At 40.0% G+C, this 19,369-nt stretch overlaps 2 protein-coding genes across 2 annotated transcripts in view; one reads left to right on the top strand and one right to left on the bottom strand.

The window, feature by feature from the left end:
• The window catches only part of RPAP1 (RNA polymerase II associated protein 1), a 38,424-nt gene extending 36,730 nt beyond the window's left edge, over positions 1 to 1,694 (bottom strand). The window contains exon 1 of the mRNA XM_072427825.1: positions 1,648 to 1,694. The gene's annotated coding sequence lies outside the window, so the exon portion shown is untranslated. The remainder of the gene's footprint in view (positions 1 to 1,647) is intronic.
• An 11,448-nt stretch (positions 1,695 to 13,142) lies between these two features.
• Positions 13,143 to 19,369, top strand: part of LOC140342164 (transmembrane protein 151B) — a 29,125-nt gene continuing 22,898 nt past the window's right edge. The window contains exon 1 of the mRNA XM_072428252.1: positions 13,143 to 13,281. Within this exon, the coding sequence (XP_072284353.1) occupies positions 13,183 to 13,281 (99 nt within the window). The 5' untranslated portion in view covers positions 13,143 to 13,182. The remainder of the gene's footprint in view (positions 13,282 to 19,369) is intronic.

The raw sequence follows: 19,369 nt of genomic DNA, 5'->3' as shown, positions 1-19,369 counted from the left end.
TGTGTGAGGACTTTGTAGTTTACAGAAGATAACATTGTTTATGGCCTAAGGAGATATTCACACAAGTATTTTTACCACTTAAAACTGCTTGCAAAAACTGGCGATCATTGAAACAATGGCTCTGAGTTTTTTTTTTTGCAAGCACTTATTGGCAGCAGTGTTGCTAGTTTTCATATAAGCTACAATCATTATCCAAGGGCAGTTTGTTGTCCCTGGAGACATACGTATGTTGCTCTATTTATAAAGCAATGAATGCAACATTCCCACATAGGTGGGAATCAATTACTACCATTGAAACACATAGACCTAGAAGATTCCCAGGAGGGAATGTCTGATTCACTGTTTTATAAATAGAGCTCATAGACCTAAATCCGAACAGTCTTTTACTGCTTTTCAGGCACCCGAAAAAGTTTTTTTTTTTTTAACCAATCTCAAGTGGTTAAAAAAAAAATACCTCTTAGCTAGGGTTTCGCAGCAAATGTGAAAAAAGCCTACAGATGGTAACCTACGGGTAGGTACTGATCCCAGGTGCCTAGTGGCTGCCAGTAAGCACCAGGAAGCAGCACAAGCCACTTTTTACTATTATTGTGAACATGACCTAAATGCTTTTTCCTTCTTCACACACAACAATTGTGTATCAGATTTTATTAGTAGCATGTCTAGCTTTAAATGTGTAATTTATATTGTGTGATACTTCCCCCTCCTCTTAGATTATAAACTCTTCTGGGCAGGGTCCTCTCCTCCTCCTGTGTCACTGTCTGTATCTGTCTGTCATTTGCTACCCCTATTTAATGTACAGCGCTGAGTAATATATTAGTGCTATATAAATCCTATTTATCCCAAATAACATGTAGTTAAGTTATTGGATTCCCCCCATAATTGACCTTAGACTGTGGTAATGACATATGACTATGGTATTATTATTATTATTATTAAACAGGATTTATATAGCGCCAACATATTACGCAGCGCTGTACATTAAAAAGGGGTTGCAAATGACAGACTAATACACAGTAATACAAGAGGAGAGAACTCTGCCCGGAAGAGCTTACAATATGGTAGAGACATTAGATTGTGAGCTCCTTTGAGGGACAGCTAGTGACATGTCTATGGACTTTGTACAGTGCTGCGTATATGATGGCGCTATATAAATACTCTGTGATAATAATTACTAATATTAAATGTAAAGTGGTTCTGCCCTCTTCCTGCTGTCACTGCAGAAACATAAATATATTTATAATAGTACAAAAAGAGAGAGCATTATATAAAACCCATACAATATTACAAGACTCCCCTCCTATTGTGTGATACTTCCCCTCCCTAGATTGTAAGCTCTTCAGGGCAGGGTCCTCTACTCCTCCTGTGTCACTGTATCTATCTGTCATTTGCAACCTCTTTGTACAGCGCTACATAATATGTTGGCACTATATACAATAATAACAACAAGTCTATATTCCCACAATGACTGAAGTGTCAATGCTTGTCAGAGGATCTGTCAATATATATACACAGAGCCCAATTCTTTTCCGTTCACAAGCAGAATATAGCCATGTACACATTCCTTTCTATTATAATATAATTCAGTATAATATAAAGAATTGTGTTTGTCATCCCTGACCCAGCTACAGACTTCACAAATCAACTCACCAACACCTGAGAACGACTATAAACCACATGCTCCTAACTTCCGGATTGTTCTGCGCACCGACGTCACTTCCTGTCAGTGGAACGCAAGCAACTTCTGCGTGTCAACGCCATGTTTGATGTGGTGGGCTGCCCATAAGTGACAACTAGTGGGGCTGGTCGGACACAAATATAAAACATTGTATCAATGTTGGGATACTGGCTGGGTTAAAAGAAAAGCACATTAATTGTAAATAGTAAATTTGAATCGGAATGACATTGACATGAGTAACTAAGCATCTGCAGTATTCGTATCTCCATCTATTGCATGCAGACATTGTCTTGCTGCAGCATCTCAGTGAAGGTTGGGGGAGCAGACAGCTGTGTACACAGAGATAATTGAATTCTCATATAATCACAAAAGTCTGCAGAGGCCGCTTATCTACCCCTTGCTCCATTCCTCCCTGTAGATGCGGGGACCTGGCTGATGCAGACTGCAGACATTCCTCACCATTGTCACTGCAGGTGTAATATTCACTGATTTCACGTTTGTTTTATTAGGACAAAATCAAAACAAATTGATTATTAAAGATTCTTCAATGAACATTATTAATACACTGTATTTATATAGCACCAACATATTACACAGTGTTGTACAAAGTCCATAGTCATGTCACTAGCTGTCCCTCAACGGAGCTCACAATCTAATGTCCCTACCATAGACATATGTCTTTTTTACAGTCTAAGGACAATGTTGGGGGGAAGCCAATTAACCTCACTGCATGTTTTTGGAATGTAGAAGGAAATCAACCTACCCAGAGGAAACCCACACAAACACAGGGAAAACATGCCAACTCCATGTAGTGTCCTGGCAATGATTTGAACCTGGTGACCTAGCGCTGCAAAGTGTGCTAACCACTGAGCCATCTAGATATCTTGTTGGTGCTGATCCCATGCTGCCAGTAAAATTCCTATGTATGCTTACTTAATCCAGACCAAGCTTAGAAAGTTTTGATGATATTGAATAGGTTAACACTGATTGCCTTCTTCTCTGATATCAAGTTTTCTTGACAAAAAGAAACTTTTCTTTTAGTTCTTTGCATTAATTGTTGATCTATGGTTCAAAGAGGAACTAAAGTTCCACAATGAAATATTGAGAAAAAGTTTAACCACCCTGACGGTATTCCTGAGTGTGGCTTGGGGTTAATTTTCAGTACCAAATGTGGTAACCCCGAGCCACATTCAGTGTGACATTGTAAAGGGCTTTCCTGGTCCCCACAAGCCCGTGGCGTCCCACTATGATGGCATCCGGCATCTGTGTCCCCTGGCCTTGCATCGCTGGTGTGATCAATGGGACATGTGAGCGTGCAGTGGCGCTGCGCTGGGGGTGTAACCTGGCAGGAAATTTAAAAACATGTAAAACATGTACCGCTTTGACATTCAAAATTAGTGACCTAATCAGACCGCCTGGGAGGTTAAGGGACAGGTGATGTGCCTTCTGCAATAAAACATACTTACCTGTTTGCAATCCTTTTAAAAAAAAAATACATTGATCAGCACATGCATAGTTCAGTGTGCAATTCTGGGTCGGTGATGGTGGTGCCCACCACAGAGTAAAGACAGGTGAGTGAGAATAAAAAACTGCATTTGGGCTGGAGGGACATCGTCTGTTCCATTAGAAATATAAAGGAGGAAGTGCAAGATACAGACAAGTACTAACACTACCTGGCAGTGCTGGAGATATACCCATCAGTCCCAGATTTCACTGTAGCATCAGAGTATTGGAGGCTGCTGCAGAATCTCTAGGGACATGGACTTTATTGACAACATTGTTTTTTTTTTTTGGTGGGGTTGGTCAGGGTTCCTCACATGCGAATCTCTTAGCAAATGTTTACTTCTAAAATGTATAGTTTTCATGTGAATGATGCATGTATATCTCATAGAATCCAAGATAATGAACTGCAAGGAACCAAAGGAAAAGGGCGGCCCCAGCCTACCAAATCACCAGGAGGACAGCAAAAACAAATGTCCCCTACATTTTATTTGTTAATTTGATTTTTAGAACATTTCCCTTTTGTGGATTTTATTATTTGTTTCTATTGTATTATTGGTAAAATTGTATGTTATCATTGATTTAAATATTATAAATATCATAAATACTGTCTAATACTAGGGAGAAGCCAAATATTCTACCAGAATGTTATTGAGATGTAAGAGGAAACTGTAGTGTCAAGCGGAAGCCCACACAAACAAACTCCATGCTGATAGTGTATTGGCTAAGACTAAGGCTAAATACACATGCAAAAATTCAAATTCAGATCAACGATTATTCACCATTATTTTAAATGATCGTATAGTGCACGATTCTTTACCTATTGTAACAATACGATTGTTCAAATATAATCCACCAATAATGTACACACTATCGATTGTTTGAACGATGCAGAAAGTAATATGTACCAGAGAAAGTGTACCGCAGAACCATCCATGATCACTACATGACCGTACACACAATTGATAGTGAACAATTGTCACCCAAACAGGTCCACCAGGACGGCTGTTCATTTCCAGTGACATTGCTCATTGATCACCATCATTGGCCTGTCGATATTCACTTTTTTTGTGAATTGAACAATCAGTCGTAAATCATTTGTTTCCAACAACAATTATTGCATGTGTGTAAGTCTGCAAAGACATGAGTGCTAGCCACTATACTACCCATACATTAAAGTGTACCTAAACTCAGAATTTTCACTTTACATAAAAGGGTAAAAATAAAATAAAATAATATATAAAATATATAAGAGAACCATTTTATGTAAGGTAAAAGCATCTCTGGCATGCGCAGAAGGAGCCTTTTTGCTCAAATTTTTTTTTCATCCTACGTCACCCGATCTCGGGCCCTGGGTGACATAGGATGAAGAACCCGAAAGAGAAGACAAAGATGGCGGCGCCCAGAGTGCTGGCTCCAGGACGGATGCCGAAACAACGCGGGACCTGATGCCGGACACCCCTGGAGTGATCAGACTGCCATACGGGATTGAAGGTTAGTGTGTTTTTTTTTTTATTTTTTAGTATAGTTCCTCTTTAAATCATATAAATGAACTGATACAAATATAGTACAAGAGTAAAAGATTGTATATAAATATAAAACATGCATGATGTTTTAGGCATAGCATTAAAAAAATTATTGTGATAAAAGATATTTTTAACAGATTGTCAGTATAAAGTTTCTTCCATGTGCCTATAAGGTCCTATCCAGAAGCGTTATTTAAAACAAGTATATTATATTTAATACTTGTCAGTCTGTACATTTTGTATATAACAGCATTAAGGTGGAACTATTTTTTTTGCATATAAAAGTGCGACCAGGCAGGTCTTATTTTGCAGAAAAGAGACAATGTCGCTTCTGCAATACTATAAACCTACCTGATGGCAATTTTGTACTTACACTCATCTGTCCCTGTTCCGTCATGGATGTCACCATCCTCACGTTTATTTTTCCGGTCGTCAGATCTTCAGCCATTTTGATTGTCCAGGCACGAATGATGTAACTCCCATGAATGCATGCAGGAGTTAATTAAGTCCCTGCCAAGCTGGATGCCAGAATACCAGGTATATCCTGGTATTCGACAATGACCTGCGCATGTATACTTGGAGTTGGTTCTCTTTAGAAAATAGCCACAGCCTGAGTAAAAAAGCCAATTTTTGGCTCTGTTCATGAAGAGACGCTGGGAGGATTAGTGAAGATGCTGTCCAACCACATTCTGCACTGATGCACACAATGAAGTCATTACATCATTGCTGAATGTACATGGGAGAATTAGAGGAATGACAATCCTGCATATTCAGGAGCAGCAAACTGACGTTGTTGGCCTGAGGGAAGAAATGAGGTCAGAGTAGCAGTACTGGCAGGATCAGCAAAGACAAACTTAAATGTGGCAAATAGAGCATTTATATTGAAGATAAGCAAAACTTAACCTTGTAAGCAAGCTTTTTCAATTTGTCTAGGGTTCTAAGGGTGTGAAAAAGTTTCAAGGGTCAGAGAGAAACAAATGTGAAGAGGATGCCAGAGGAGGAAGGAAAATGGCAGTCAGTGAAGAGTTTGGCAAAGAGGGACAATAGTTGATAAAATGAAACAAGATGGAGAACTGAGTTTGGTTCAGATTGTAGCTTTCCTAATCTGGTAGTTGTTTGGCTACAAAAGAGGATGTTACAATTAAAAAAGTTGGATAAGATTAGGTTATGTTTGGTAATTTAGACAGAGAAGTGGATTGAGATAATCAGTTCAGTTTTACTCATGTAAGGTTGTAGAAGTTGGGAGTATATGAAAGAAAATATAGCAGAATAGCAGTCTGGGAATTATGGTGCAAAGGTAGTAAAGTTTTGAGCTGAGAGACAGAATTGTTTATCTTCATCATATAAGTGGTGCCCAATACCATGCATATAGTAGATAGAGAAGAGTAGGGTACCATGGACCAAACTTTGGGGTAACCCAACAGACACAAGGTGTGGAGAGGAGCTGTGGTCTGAATAGTGAATAGTGAAGAGTGTAACACTTCACAGAGAAAAGAGATAGGAAAAAATCCAAGAAACAGAAACGCCTCTAATCCCTACAGATAGTAGTGTGGCCAACACTTTCATATTCAAAGGATGGGGCACAAAGAATAAGGACATATAGCCTTTGGACTTAAGTGTTAGGAGAATCTTGGCTACCTTCGTGAGGAATATCACTGTGGAGTGATTGGGTTTAAAGCCAGACTGAAGGGGCGCATGCGCGCAGCCCTGCTGGATGGATGCTTCCTGATCAGGCTCTGCTCAACCTTGGGGTATTAGCAAGCACAGCAGCGTGTCAATTGGACACTGAAGCAACTTACCCCTGACCTGGCACACTCCCAGGGAATATCTAGGATGGGTCCTACATCTAAAACGAAGCATCCTGCGACACTGCAGAACACATCCGGCGGTGTGGCCTCACGATCCGATATGGCGCCGGCACCTTCGCCTCATGCGTCTCCAGCCTCTTCCTCGATGCCTCAGTCGGAAGACAGCATGGATGCTACCCCTAGTCTCCTGAGGGAGACAGCTCAGTGTGAAGATCCAACCTTCCTGCAAAAAATGAGAGCTATGATCCGTGAAGAGTTGTCCCAGGCTACAGCCACCATTTCATCAGAATTGTGCCGTGACATATGTGTGATTGGCCAACGTACTGCTTCTCTTGAAACCAGGATGGATGACACCACGACCCTACTAAAAAGCCTAGACCAAGATCTGCAAATGGCTCAAAGAGAGATTTCCTTCCTGAAGGACCAACTAGAGGACTGTGAGAACCGGTCAGGCCGTAGTAACCTTCGGATTGGAGGTATCCCTGAGACTGTTATTGATGTGCAAGGCTATGTTACTGCCCTTTTCCAAGAGCTAGCACCAGAGATCCCAGTTGAGCGCCTTGAGCTAGATAGGTTCCATTGTTTCTTAGGCCCTAAAAAGCAAAATGGCCCACCCAGGGACATTGTGGTGAAATTCCATTTTTTCCGCGCCAAAGATGCACTTTTCTTAAAAGCTTGCAACATCTCCCGTTTATCATTTCAGGGCACGGAATTTAGCCTGTTTGCTGATTTAGCCCCTTGAACATTGGCTAAACGGCGAACTCTTTGCAGCTATTTGTCCTTTATTTTTAATATTTTTATAGCCCGTTTGTTTGACACATGTCACCCCATTGGATTGCGCCAGAACCCCACATTTGGACAGTGGGAAAGGGTGATCCCAACTTTGGTTGGGCTCATAGAGGCCTCCAAGCCTTCCTGGATCTTGTTTTTTTTTTCTCTCCCTATTTGTGGGAATTTCAGGTTTTTCAATTTTGCATGTATCCTACGGCTTTTATGTTTTTTTTATTTTCTTGAAATATGTATTTTTTGTATTATTGTACTCGAATGCTGGTTCTTGTACCTTTCACCCATTTTAATGAATGGTTTCAATAGCTTCTCTCCTTTGCTGATTCAGCGATGACTGTTAACGCAAAACCAAGTCCTCAAATATTTTTTTGTCAGAAAGTAAACCTATATTGGAATGTTTCCAGAGATTGGGCTTGCTTGATGTGTGGCGGGAGCTTCACCCCACATCTCGTGATGTCTTAAGAGCTAGCATGTATGTACTGTACGCTAGTGGTCCAGCCTCGTGCCCTTTTGTGGTCAATCAATGACTCTCTCCTGTCGCACCCAGATACAGTTCGGAAATTGGCAGATCTCTCCAAAGAATTTTTTGTCTTGAACGAAGGCTCAGTGTCTTCGCCCACAACATTATGGGAGGCATATAAAACAGTGATACATGACCATAATCCAACTGGCCTCGGCCAAAAAGCGAGAACGCCCAAGTTCAGTTGGAAGCTGAATATTCTAGGATGGTCTAATTACATAAACTTAACCCTATTTTAGGCACCACCATCGCCTTACCTAAGGCTTGTACTGAACTTAATCAATGCTTGACTAATACAGCGGTATGCCAGCTTAGTGGACTAAACATAAACTTTAGCATTGTGGCAATAAACCAGGTACACTGCTGGCTAAGAGTTATTTATTCCAATTTCCCTACGCACTGCTTCCAAGCAATCCACTAGCAATCCTTTGGACATTGTCCAGGAGTTCCAATCTTGATTATCTGACCTTTATTCGGCTCCCTCAGATCTAGACTTAGTAGAATTTTTTGCTAATATTAATTTACCTACTATCAACATTTCAGAGCTGGATATGTTACAGGGAGATATTTCCACCCTCGAGATTCCAGCAGCTGTTAAATCTCTAAAAACTGGTAAACGTCTTGGCCCCGATGGCTTCTCCCCATTATTTTTTAAGAAAATGTCTGATGTTATTACACCTCAATGACAAATTCTTTTCAATGACTTGAAACAGGGGGTTTCTTTCCCTCCAGAGTCTTTGACAGCATTTATTGCTATGATACCAAAGCCATCGACCGATCATACATCATGGGCTAACTACCAGCCAATTTCGCTCCTAAACGTAGATGTAAAAAAATTGGCAAAAATTTGGGCATCTGAGCTGAACATGCTATTAGGTAGCCTAATACATGGAGACCAAGTAGGCTTTGTCCCTAGGTGTCAAGCTGGGGACAATGTCCATAGAGCCCTACAGCTATTGCATTTGGCACAGTCCAAATCAATAGAATGTATGATGTGTTCGTTAGATGTGCGGAAGGCCTTTGATTCTATATCATGGCAATATTTGTTCTATGCTTTAAAGAGATGGGGTTTTCCCACTCATTTTCTACACTGGATAACAGCATTGTACGCATCTCCCTCCGCTTTAGTAAGATATATGGGCTATACGTCGACCCCGTTCCCGATATTGCAGGGCACCAGGCAGGGCTGCCCTCTCTCACCATGCTTTTTGCAGACGATATATTATTGACCTTAACAGTGCCAATTACATCTTTGTCTAACCTGCACAAATTGCTTACTCAGTTTTCAGAAATCTCTGGTTTAGTGGTGAATGATGAAAAATCTATGGCGCTTAATGTTTTTTTGCCACCCCCAGTAGTCGAAGCCTTGCAACCCAAATTTGCCTATAAATGGTTGGGAGTCATCCCCTATTTGGGCATAAAGAATACGCCTCGATTGTCTTCCATTTATCAAGCCAACTATCCGCCTTTATTTCGTGAACTTTCTACTTTACGTTCCAAGTGGCAACATCTCCCACTGTCGTGGCTGGGCAGGATACATGCTATCAAAATGACATATCTCCTGAAACTACTCTGTTTCGCACGCTTCTCATACCAGTTCCCTCGCAAGCACTTAAAGCCGAACAAAGAAAGGTGCTGCAGTTTATCTGGCAGTAGACCACAGGTGCCAGAGAAAGTGCTATACCAATCCAAATTGAACGGTGGACTCTCCTTTCCAAATTTTTACAAATATCTGCTAATGGCCCAATCCTATGCATTGGGCATTTGGGATAGGCTCAAGTGCCCCGCGGGTTTGATCTCCAAACATACACCCTTAACTAGAATTTTCAACTGCCCTTCTTTTAAACCAGCGTATGATAACCCTATAGCCTTTCACTGGTGGTTTTCGAGGCCTATCCGATACGCTTTTGATGTGTACTCCTTTCTGGAGTCAAGTCCTTTGCGTATTTGCAGGAACATTGGGGACTGCCTTCCAGTGAACTCTTTAGATATATACAAATTAGACATTATCTGAAGGATCTTTTTAAGAATGTGTCTGATTCCCCACTCAGGCTAAAAGGTTTTGAATCCTGTTGTCTAAGAAGTTCTGGTTTTGCTGGCCTGGTGTCCCTGCTTTATGTTTTACTACTACACATGGATGCCCAACGCCCTCAATATATGGTTAATTGGGAAACAAACCTTGACTCCACTTTAGATATAGACGAATGGCAGGAGATATGGCAGGCAATTGCCAGCTGCTCCCCAAACGTGACATGGAAAATGCTTACAAGGTGCTATTTAGGAGGTATTTAACCCCAGTAAGAATTACCAAATTTGTCAAAGGGAGCAACCCACAATGTTTTAGAGGTTGCAGTGTTCCCAGCTCCTTCCGCCATATATGGTGGGACTGTCCGGTAGTTAAAAGGCTTTGGATAAGAATCTTCAACTACATTAGATTAGTTCTATCCGAAGGGATCCTTGGGCAGCTCTGCTCCATAAGCCAAAACTTTTTTCGAGGAGTAAATGTAAACTAATATAATTTATCTTTCGGCAACACACCAGGTGATAGCAGCAGCTTGGAAGAAACCTTCTCTTAACTTTCCGGCAGTAATGTCCAGATTGTCGGATACAATGGTGCTGGAAAAAATGTCCGCTACTTTTAACGACTCTATGCCTAAATTCTATAAGGTTTGGACACCTTGGCTGGACCATCACGCCACTCCTGACTTAGATAGCAGGCTCTTTAAGTTATGATGAACAGCCACCTCTCCTTTTTTGTTTATTCATTCTCGTTGTCCCTAATTTGGCTTTTTTTTCCAATTTATCTACACCATTGCAGCTTTCGAGTCCACCCATTTTACCTGTATTTGTTTTGTTTCTATGTTTTTGTTCAACAGTTTACTTATGCTTTTTATATTTTCTTCTTCTATGTATAATGATGGTTTTATTTTATCATTGTCTGTTATATGTATGTTCTGAAAAATTCTAATAAAAAATTATTAAGATAAAAAAAAATAAAGCCAAACTAAAGATAATCTAACAGGGAGTTAGTGAAGAGGAACTCAGACAATTCTGTATTGGCATGTCATTCTAGGACTTTGGATGTGAAGAGAGGTGAAATGTAACTGTGGCTGTGGCTGTGTCGCCTGTTTTTTTAAAAATATGGGCTACAAAGTGATTAGCCTTTTTTTTTTATTTAGACCACTTTAACCAGAGTGTAAACTCTTACTAATATGTATTCAGCTGCTTGAAAAAAAATTTTAACTTTGATTTCCTTTTTTTATTTCCTTCAGCATTTTTTTTGGTCCTTTTTGCATTTAGTTTTATTTGTGTTGTTTTCTGTCATCCTTTTTTCAGCATTATATTATTTTGTTTGACCTTTTTTTGTTTTTGTGTTTTTTTTTCTTTACACCCACTGTCTCCTGTAATAATTTAGAAGTCGGCAGGAGGAACAAGTAAAAGCTGTGGAAGATAAAGAGACTGACACAGGTTTTACAGTAACCATCAGAGGATCTTTTATGCAGATCTGAGTGGTGTTAAGTGATGCAGGCACCAGGAACGGTGAGCATTCAATCAATTCTTCAATGTGGGGTAGGGGGGTCAGTTTTCTTTTGCTGTGCCCACTGACTCCAGTGCATATAATGGAGATTTTGGTTAATTTAGTTGAAATCTTCTGATTTTCTCTAAAATTTATTAAACATATTTTAGAAACATTAAGAGTCACTCTTTAGCTCATCCCTGGTCAGTCTTATTTTTTACATTTTGAATGGTAAACTGCATTGTATCAAATTGATTATATCCAAATGGCTGAGGAAAAAAATTCTAAACAATCTAATCAAGTCTAAAGCTATGTACACACGTCCAATGGTTCTCGCCCCGATAATCGGCTCAGGGCTGATATCGGACGAGAATCTGGCGTGTGTACAGCACCCATCGTCCAACGTCTGAACGACCGTCCTGGCGGATCCACGGGCGATCGATGATGAACGATTTTAATGCAAGAGAAGGGGGAGAGCGTGCAGCGGGGTGCCACTCTGTCGTTCTCCCTCTCCCCTCTCAATAGAGCAGAACTGTGATGTATGTACAGAACCCGTTCATGCATCGTGCAGTCCTTAGTCGTTGGAAAGGATTGTGAAAGATCCTTTCCAACGACTATAATTGCACGTCTGTATGCGCCCCTTAAATGTTGCAATAGACCAGCAAAAATGTTTGTGTCATTACTTCTCTTAAAAACATCTAAGACTAATTAAATGCAAAGGCTGTCTTTTCCCAATAGATATGTACCAAGGCGTGCTCTTCCTCTCACCTTCAAAGCTCGACACCTCTTTGTACTTCCTGATGCCACTGCTCTGATCTCCAATTATGCCCTTGGTTGAATTCAGCACTTTAAAGAAAGATATCTGCTATACCCATCCCTTTCCATTATCTCTTCTGACCTCAGATAAAACATTTCTCCCTGCCTGTGACCATAAGCAAACAGTGCCAGGGCTCAATTCCCACCTGCAACTCCCAACTGGTTTTTCTCATTGCTGGTATATCATCATAGCCATAAATAGAACAAGACTGGAATAATTGGTGAGTACTGTTGTGGACCAGTAAAGTCTGATCCTTTAGTATCTATGCAGGGATGAGACAGTCAGCTTCTGGAAGGCTGATGAGTGTTATTTACCAGGACCAACATACCTGGAGCCATAGGAGTGCCCTTAGAGTGCACCTGAAGAGCTGCTTACAGGATTAATTGGAGCATACAGTGCAGCAGATCTGTTTGTTAGGGGAGGGCACTGCATCTGGAAGTGTATGCATCTGAAGTCATTGATGGTGCAGCATGTTTTGTTCCAGCAGGTAAACACTAACTGCTCTAAGGAGATGATGGGCTATAGTGAGCCTGTGTGTGTGCTACCTCCAGCTCTGTGATTTATTGCTGAGGAAGAAAAGGGGGGTGTGCATACAACTGAGACATCAGAAGGAGAAAAAAAGAAAGCTTGCTTTTACCCTGTCACATCTCCAGAGAACCAAGATCATTTAGCCAGATGCTGCATTTTACTTGAAGTTACCTTCAGCCCTGCAGTAAGGTGCCAACCACTTTACCCACTGTGCCATTTCTGGTCCTGCAGATAAGGTGACCCCTTGGATCTCCAGTGGAGGGGTTTTAGCTGTCTCCTTCCTCTCTTTTACATATGGGCTGCAGATGAAGGTGATGCAGGGAGGGGAGAGGATCTATATCTCCTTCTTTATGTACAGGACTGAAGAACTGCATTAGAGATGGGGTGCAGCCTGCAGTTTTCCCTGGGTGCTGCATGCTCCAAGTGATGATGCTTCCTTGTTTTTGGGTCGGTTGGACTTCCAGACACTGCAGCAGGGCTTTCTGGAAAAATAGCATGGCAAAGGATGTCTGCTGAAGTGGAAAGTGAAGCTCCTGCTGAAAGCCAAGCAGATTCCCCAGGTGAAAACACTACTACTACTCCAGAAGTGGATGTGAGAGAGGAGGTAAGCATTGAAGGTCATCTGTACTACTACCTAGTACAAACACAGTATTACTAAAACTTCTTATGTCCTTGTTATGTATACTATCCATATATGCGGTCTCTTTTCATATGTATAGGTTTAATTTGATATGCATTGATGTTCATTAACCCATTGCAACCAATCAATTCAGCTTTTTATCCATTTAGACACATAAAACAAAAGCAGTGATTTCCATTTGGTTGCTGTTGGCTGCTGCACTTTGTACATTGCCATTTCCAGGACCAGTATTTGTTTTTATGATTGTTATATTATTACATGTTTGTTATAATACAGCTCTGCACATTGTATAATCCTATAGGATAACTGTGCAAAGAGAAGCGATGGGAAGTAACCAAGGCGACCAGTCATAAATCACATTTCAGCAGCTCATACAGAACTCCAGAAAGCCGGTTCTCAAAATGTTCTTTTTTTAGTTAAGCTGCACTATTAGGATAGTTTACTAAAGGAGTTGAGAACCTTCACACAATAATTTATATATTATATAAATATTTTGTTCAATTCTCCAATCAAGTGCAGTTGAAGTGATAAGTGAACAGGAATTTCCTTTTTGCAATATTAGGTAAAAGATGTAGATATTTATTTATTTATTATGTAAAGAATCTCATCTTCCTTAGTAAATCAGAATACTTTGCATTTATTTTCAGCGTGAGAGGTGCGGTAAGTACCAGGGATTTGCCAGCCTGCAGGCGGGCAGGGGTTAAGCTGCTGGTAGTAGTGCCCAGGCTGCAGTGCTTAGCATCCTTCTTCTTCTGTGTACACTGCTCTGATGATGAGAGATGCAGGGAATCAATGTGCTGCTATGAGATAAGGCTGACATCCAGGGAATACTACAAAACAGCAAATTACACAGAGGTTCCCAGAGCAAGAATCAAGAAGGACATGTTCAATGCAGAACCTTGCAGGTCATATTATATTCAAGCAGGCTGCCCACCCTTATGTGCCAAACACAGTACAGAAAGGCTGCGCTAAGTGTAACAACAACAATACTTATCTCTTTGTCAATGCTGCATTGAACGCTTTGCAGGCATTAAACTGAAAACACTGCAGTTTCCTTTCCATTGTGTGCTAGGAATTTAATGGGATTGCTGGGATACTAGTTGTTATTCATGTTGTGGGGGAAAGGGGTAAACCAATAAGTAGGACCAGTGTCATTAATAATAGTAAATTGGTATTTGAGGTGTATTGGAGAAACAAATAGTCAATTCCAAATTGATATTTCACTTTTGAGTGGGAACCAGCAAATTAGTTTACTGGACAGGTTTTCCTTTCTCAGTCTAAGGCTTCTCTAGAGTAGTTTTTGTCATCACCATCACAAGGAACGTGGCCGCTCTTGCAGCTGGGTTCATACTTTGATTATAACTGTACTATAAAAAGCCGGTGTGTAATTTAGGCACGGAAGCAAAGTGAAATATTAGTTTTCATTTACATTTATGGGTATGAAGTCATTAGCTCAAGTAACTTTCAGATTGTCTGTTTCTGTATATGGCAGCTTTTTATGGAAATACTTTGTGCTTTGAAATCCTGAAAGGCTGTAATATTAGGTGTGCTATTGCTGTGGACATCATTCACTTGCACAGAGTAAGGTCCATGAAAAGTTTCTTGAGTTTGGTATAAAAAGTGGCTGCAGAGAGCCATGACCCAACCATATAGAATACCTGTGGAATGCATTATTATACTGTATTTATATAGCACCAACATATTGTGCAGCGCTGTACAAAGTCCATAGTCATGTCACTAGCTGTCCCACAAAGGAGCTCACAACCTAATGTCCGATACCATAGTCATATGTCAATAATACAGTCTAATGTCAATTTATTGTAGGGAAGCCAATTGTCCTAACTGCATGTTTTTGGAATGTAGGAGGAAACCCATACAAACACAAGGAGAACCTGCAAACTCAATGCAAATAGAATCCTGGCTGGGATTTGAACCTGGGACCTAGCACTGCAAAGGCTATAGTGCTAACCTCTGAGCCACCATGCTGCCCGCTGTAAAACCAAATACATTATTCTCATCCAACCATGCATTTACCAAATGCATTATTCTCATCCAACCTCAGTACCTGTCCTTCTTAAAGTTCTTTTGGCTGAATGGTCAAAAATTCCCAAAATCACCAAAGAGTGGAGTAGCTATAACGTGGAAACAGCTCAATGAAGGCTCAATGCCCCTAGTTTTGGAATAGGATACCTATGAAGGCCATATAGGTGTGATGCACAGGTGTTTCCAAACTTTGCCATTGGTGTCCACATTTTGTGTGTAAAATAGATTAGAAGTGGATGGAGAAGCCTAAAAGCCAGTAATGGGAAACAAAATCATCATACAATCCTGACAAATGTATTGTAAAACAGTAGATTAACATAGTCTATCAAGTAAATTGTAAATACATGATATCTCGACCACCTGAGTGTAAGAAATACTTAGACTTTGTTTGTTGCAAGAGAGAATATGACCCATTAGTTTCTACCTAGACCTGACTTACCTTCGTCTTGTAGAGTTGTACAGGCTTATAAGCTTCAGAAAGTCTGATGGAGTCCATCTTACTACCTGGTTGGAGTATATTTAGAAGCACCCAGCTTTCTCCTCTCCAGATTTTAGGGGTATAAATCATGAATCCCTACACTGTTTCTTGATCACACCCTTACTTTAGCCATATTGAAAACCTGGGAAATACAAATGTTGTCATTGCTGGTCTCATAACTATCTGCTAGTCTGAAAATCACATTAGTGCAAACGCATATGGATGGAAACACAAGGTTTCAATAATCAAACAATTGGAAAAAAATTGTTTTTACAAAGGCTAGAATAGAGATTTCCAGCTCCTACACAAACACAACTGAACGAGATCAGTAATCTGTAATATGAATCATCTGTGAGCTGTGCTATACTGAATCATACTTGTCATGAAGATGGACTCGGAAAGAAGTCAGCCTTGTATCAATAATAAATCGCTATAAAACAAACAAAATATAGATGCTTAAGGATCCAGCTGATACTGCTCAGTAACATCACATCTGTTTCCATGACAATAGAATTTACAAATAGGAAAAATTGTAAATTTAAGCTATGCACTAAAGCTGAGGGGAAGACAGCATCAGGTCAGGAAAGGATTCTATCACATAAGAAAAACACTATTAAAGCAGTGTTTCTTCATCTTTTTAACATTGGGGAACCCCAATACCAGTACATTACTGTGGTGGTCAGTAGGAAGAATGCATCCTACATTGCTGACCACCCTTAAGGATCATTGGTATGCAGAGATATCTCTGGAGGAACCCTAGTTGAGAAACACTGCTATAAAAGTACTGTTTTTACAAATAGCTGGATTTCTGCATGATTTATTCATTGAGGTTTTACGTTTCCCATGGTATCCTTCTTTGCAACTAAACATTCTTTTCAATCATGATATTATAGTCATGTCAAAAAAAGTAAATACGCCAAATTGAAATTGTTGACCTTTTCAATATATTTGAACAGGCAGACATTGGATCTTCATTTAAAAAGTGCCCATGGATAGAGGCATGACATAGCTCTGCAGACTTGCCTACCCCCACCTTGAAACTATCTCTTCCATAATCTTCCCCAAGATTTACCCACAAAACATTTCCCCCACCCCTCCCCTTTTGTTACACATCAAATCACACCAATCATTGCTTAAATGGCCCACAGGCCTTTTATTAACAAATATTAATAAATAACTTATTAATAACAATAAGAAATAATATAACACAATATCAATAGTAATATATATATATATATATATATATATAACCATTACAAAATTCAAAATTTATAAATATTCAACTGAACAAATAATAAATATGGAACATTATAACAAAGATACACATAACAATAACAATACAATAAACTCTGAATTATTGCTTACTAGTTGCAGGTCCTCGGAGGTCCACCACTTTATACCTTGGGGATCTGCACCTTACAGAAAACAGTAGCTCCCAGCCGCCCATACACCCAGCTCGGGAACTAAATACCATGACTTGTGCAGACCCCACCAACAAATTTACCAAACCGTCAAACAAAACCGGGCACTCCAAACCTTAGATGGGTCCCCCCAACATAATTATCACCAAAACAGCACACTCCCCCGAGGACCTCAACCACCAACTACAAAACACCAAACCCCTCATACTGCAATCCTAAAAAACAAAATAAGGGAGGGAGGGTGGGAAAAACTTTTCCCTTACTGCTGTCTCTTGCGAAAAGGACTCCACTTGCTTTTCCCGACCTTTTTAACTCCTACTGACCCCAATCGTCACCTCCCTATTCCCCCCCTTTTACCACACGTTCTCGCTCTGAAAATTACCCTCTGCTGTCTGCTCCCCTTTCTGCCCAGTAATGCCGGCCTTCCACTATACTTCTCCTCTCGCTCACTCCAGGCCTAACTATATACTTAATAAGAAAATAAAAACATTTTGTCATTTAAAATGTATTCAACAAAAATTGGTAGGGGTAATGATATACAGTGATAAAACTAAGGACACCCTTGGCCTTAGAACTCGGTACGGTTGCTTTAGGGAAGTTTTGCTAACTGGCCCATTAGTCTCTGAATTTGATTTAGTGAAAGTTGTAGTCACTCCTCCATGCAAAATTGCAAGTTATTTGTGGGTTTAATTTAATGCCTTTTTAAAACCCCCTACAACATTTCAATAGTTATTGAAATAATAACTTCAATAATTCTTCTACGCAAATAATGGGATCCTCTCTCTCTGATCAGCTGAAAGATATTTAAGTATTTTGAGAAAATCAGCACATAATTGGGATATTTATGTAATGATCAATTAATCCACTTTGTAAGAAATAAAGAGTCAAGGGTGATCCTTTGCATTGCCAGATCACTCAATTCATAAAGGTGGTAATTGGCTGCTTTGTTCATGAAGAATGAATGAAGGAATGAAGTAAGACAGAACTGACACAGTGGACCTGATTTATTAAAGCCCCCCAAAGCTGAAGAGGATACATTTTCATCAGTGAACCTGGGTGATCCAAAAAAACTGAAATGAATCTAGTCCAGGATTAAAAACATTTGCTAACAAATAGCAAACTATTTTAGGAAATCCATTCTAGGTCTGCTGGATCACTCAGGTTCACGGATAAAAGTGTATCGTCTCCAGCCTTGGAAAGCTTATAATAATCAGGCCACATGTGCTTAAGATATCATAACTCAAAGTTCAGAATGGATTCAGGCACATTAACAGTTGTTTTTTGTACATGCAACACGTTTAAAGGGATAAAAAGTTGCAGAGACTTACTTGTTTATGCCTCACATTTTGTATGTTAAAAGAAAACTAAATGCTAACATAGGTTAAGTCACTTCTACAATAAAATAACCTTACCTACTTGTTCATAATTTTTTTAAATGCACTTACCAGTCCCCGTTTCATTATGGGTGCCACCATCTTCTTCTCTTCCTCTTTCTGGTTTCCTGATTTTTGGCCATCTCCGTTGGCCAGACATGTGTGCGGGAGTTCATTTTGTCCTAGCCACCTTTGTTTTTAGAAAGAAAAGACATCACCTGTCTCATCCTGCAATACCAATCTTGCATGATTACAAATTTTCAAAGTGGAACTATAGTTCTGCTTTAAAGAATACCTGTGAAAGAAGAAGCTATATAAAGGTAGTCCCTGAGTTAAGAACATCTGAAATACATATGCCTCCTAGATACAAACAGGGCTTCCCTGCTCTTCCCTGTGCAGAATGGAGGCTTGAAGGGTGGGTGGGGGCAGTTTGCATGACTTGCAGAAGAATTTTTTTGCTAAACACAGCTGAGGTTGTGGGTGATCTTAGGGGGTGAGCTCTTCTACAGCCTCTTGTAACTCTTTATTAACCAAGACAAACTACAGTTGTTTTTTGCATATCAAAGCACAGCTTGCTCCACAAGTGAATGTCTAGGCTCCATAAAGTTTTTTGTTGTTGCTTTGTTTGTGATTAACTCACAGTGAGGATTTCATACAGTAACTGACACCATGCTGCCTAATAATAAGTTGGGACAACATCTGTTCTAATTGCATTTTTTAAAATAATGTACCTGTTC

Source organism: Pyxicephalus adspersus, chromosome 12, assembly GCF_032062135.1.
Source record: "Pyxicephalus adspersus chromosome 12, UCB_Pads_2.0, whole genome shotgun sequence".
NCBI lineage: Eukaryota > Metazoa > Chordata > Amphibia > Anura > Pyxicephalidae > Pyxicephalus > Pyxicephalus adspersus.
Note: the sequence above shows the minus strand (reverse complement) of the source record. Positions and strands in the feature narration are given on the sequence as shown.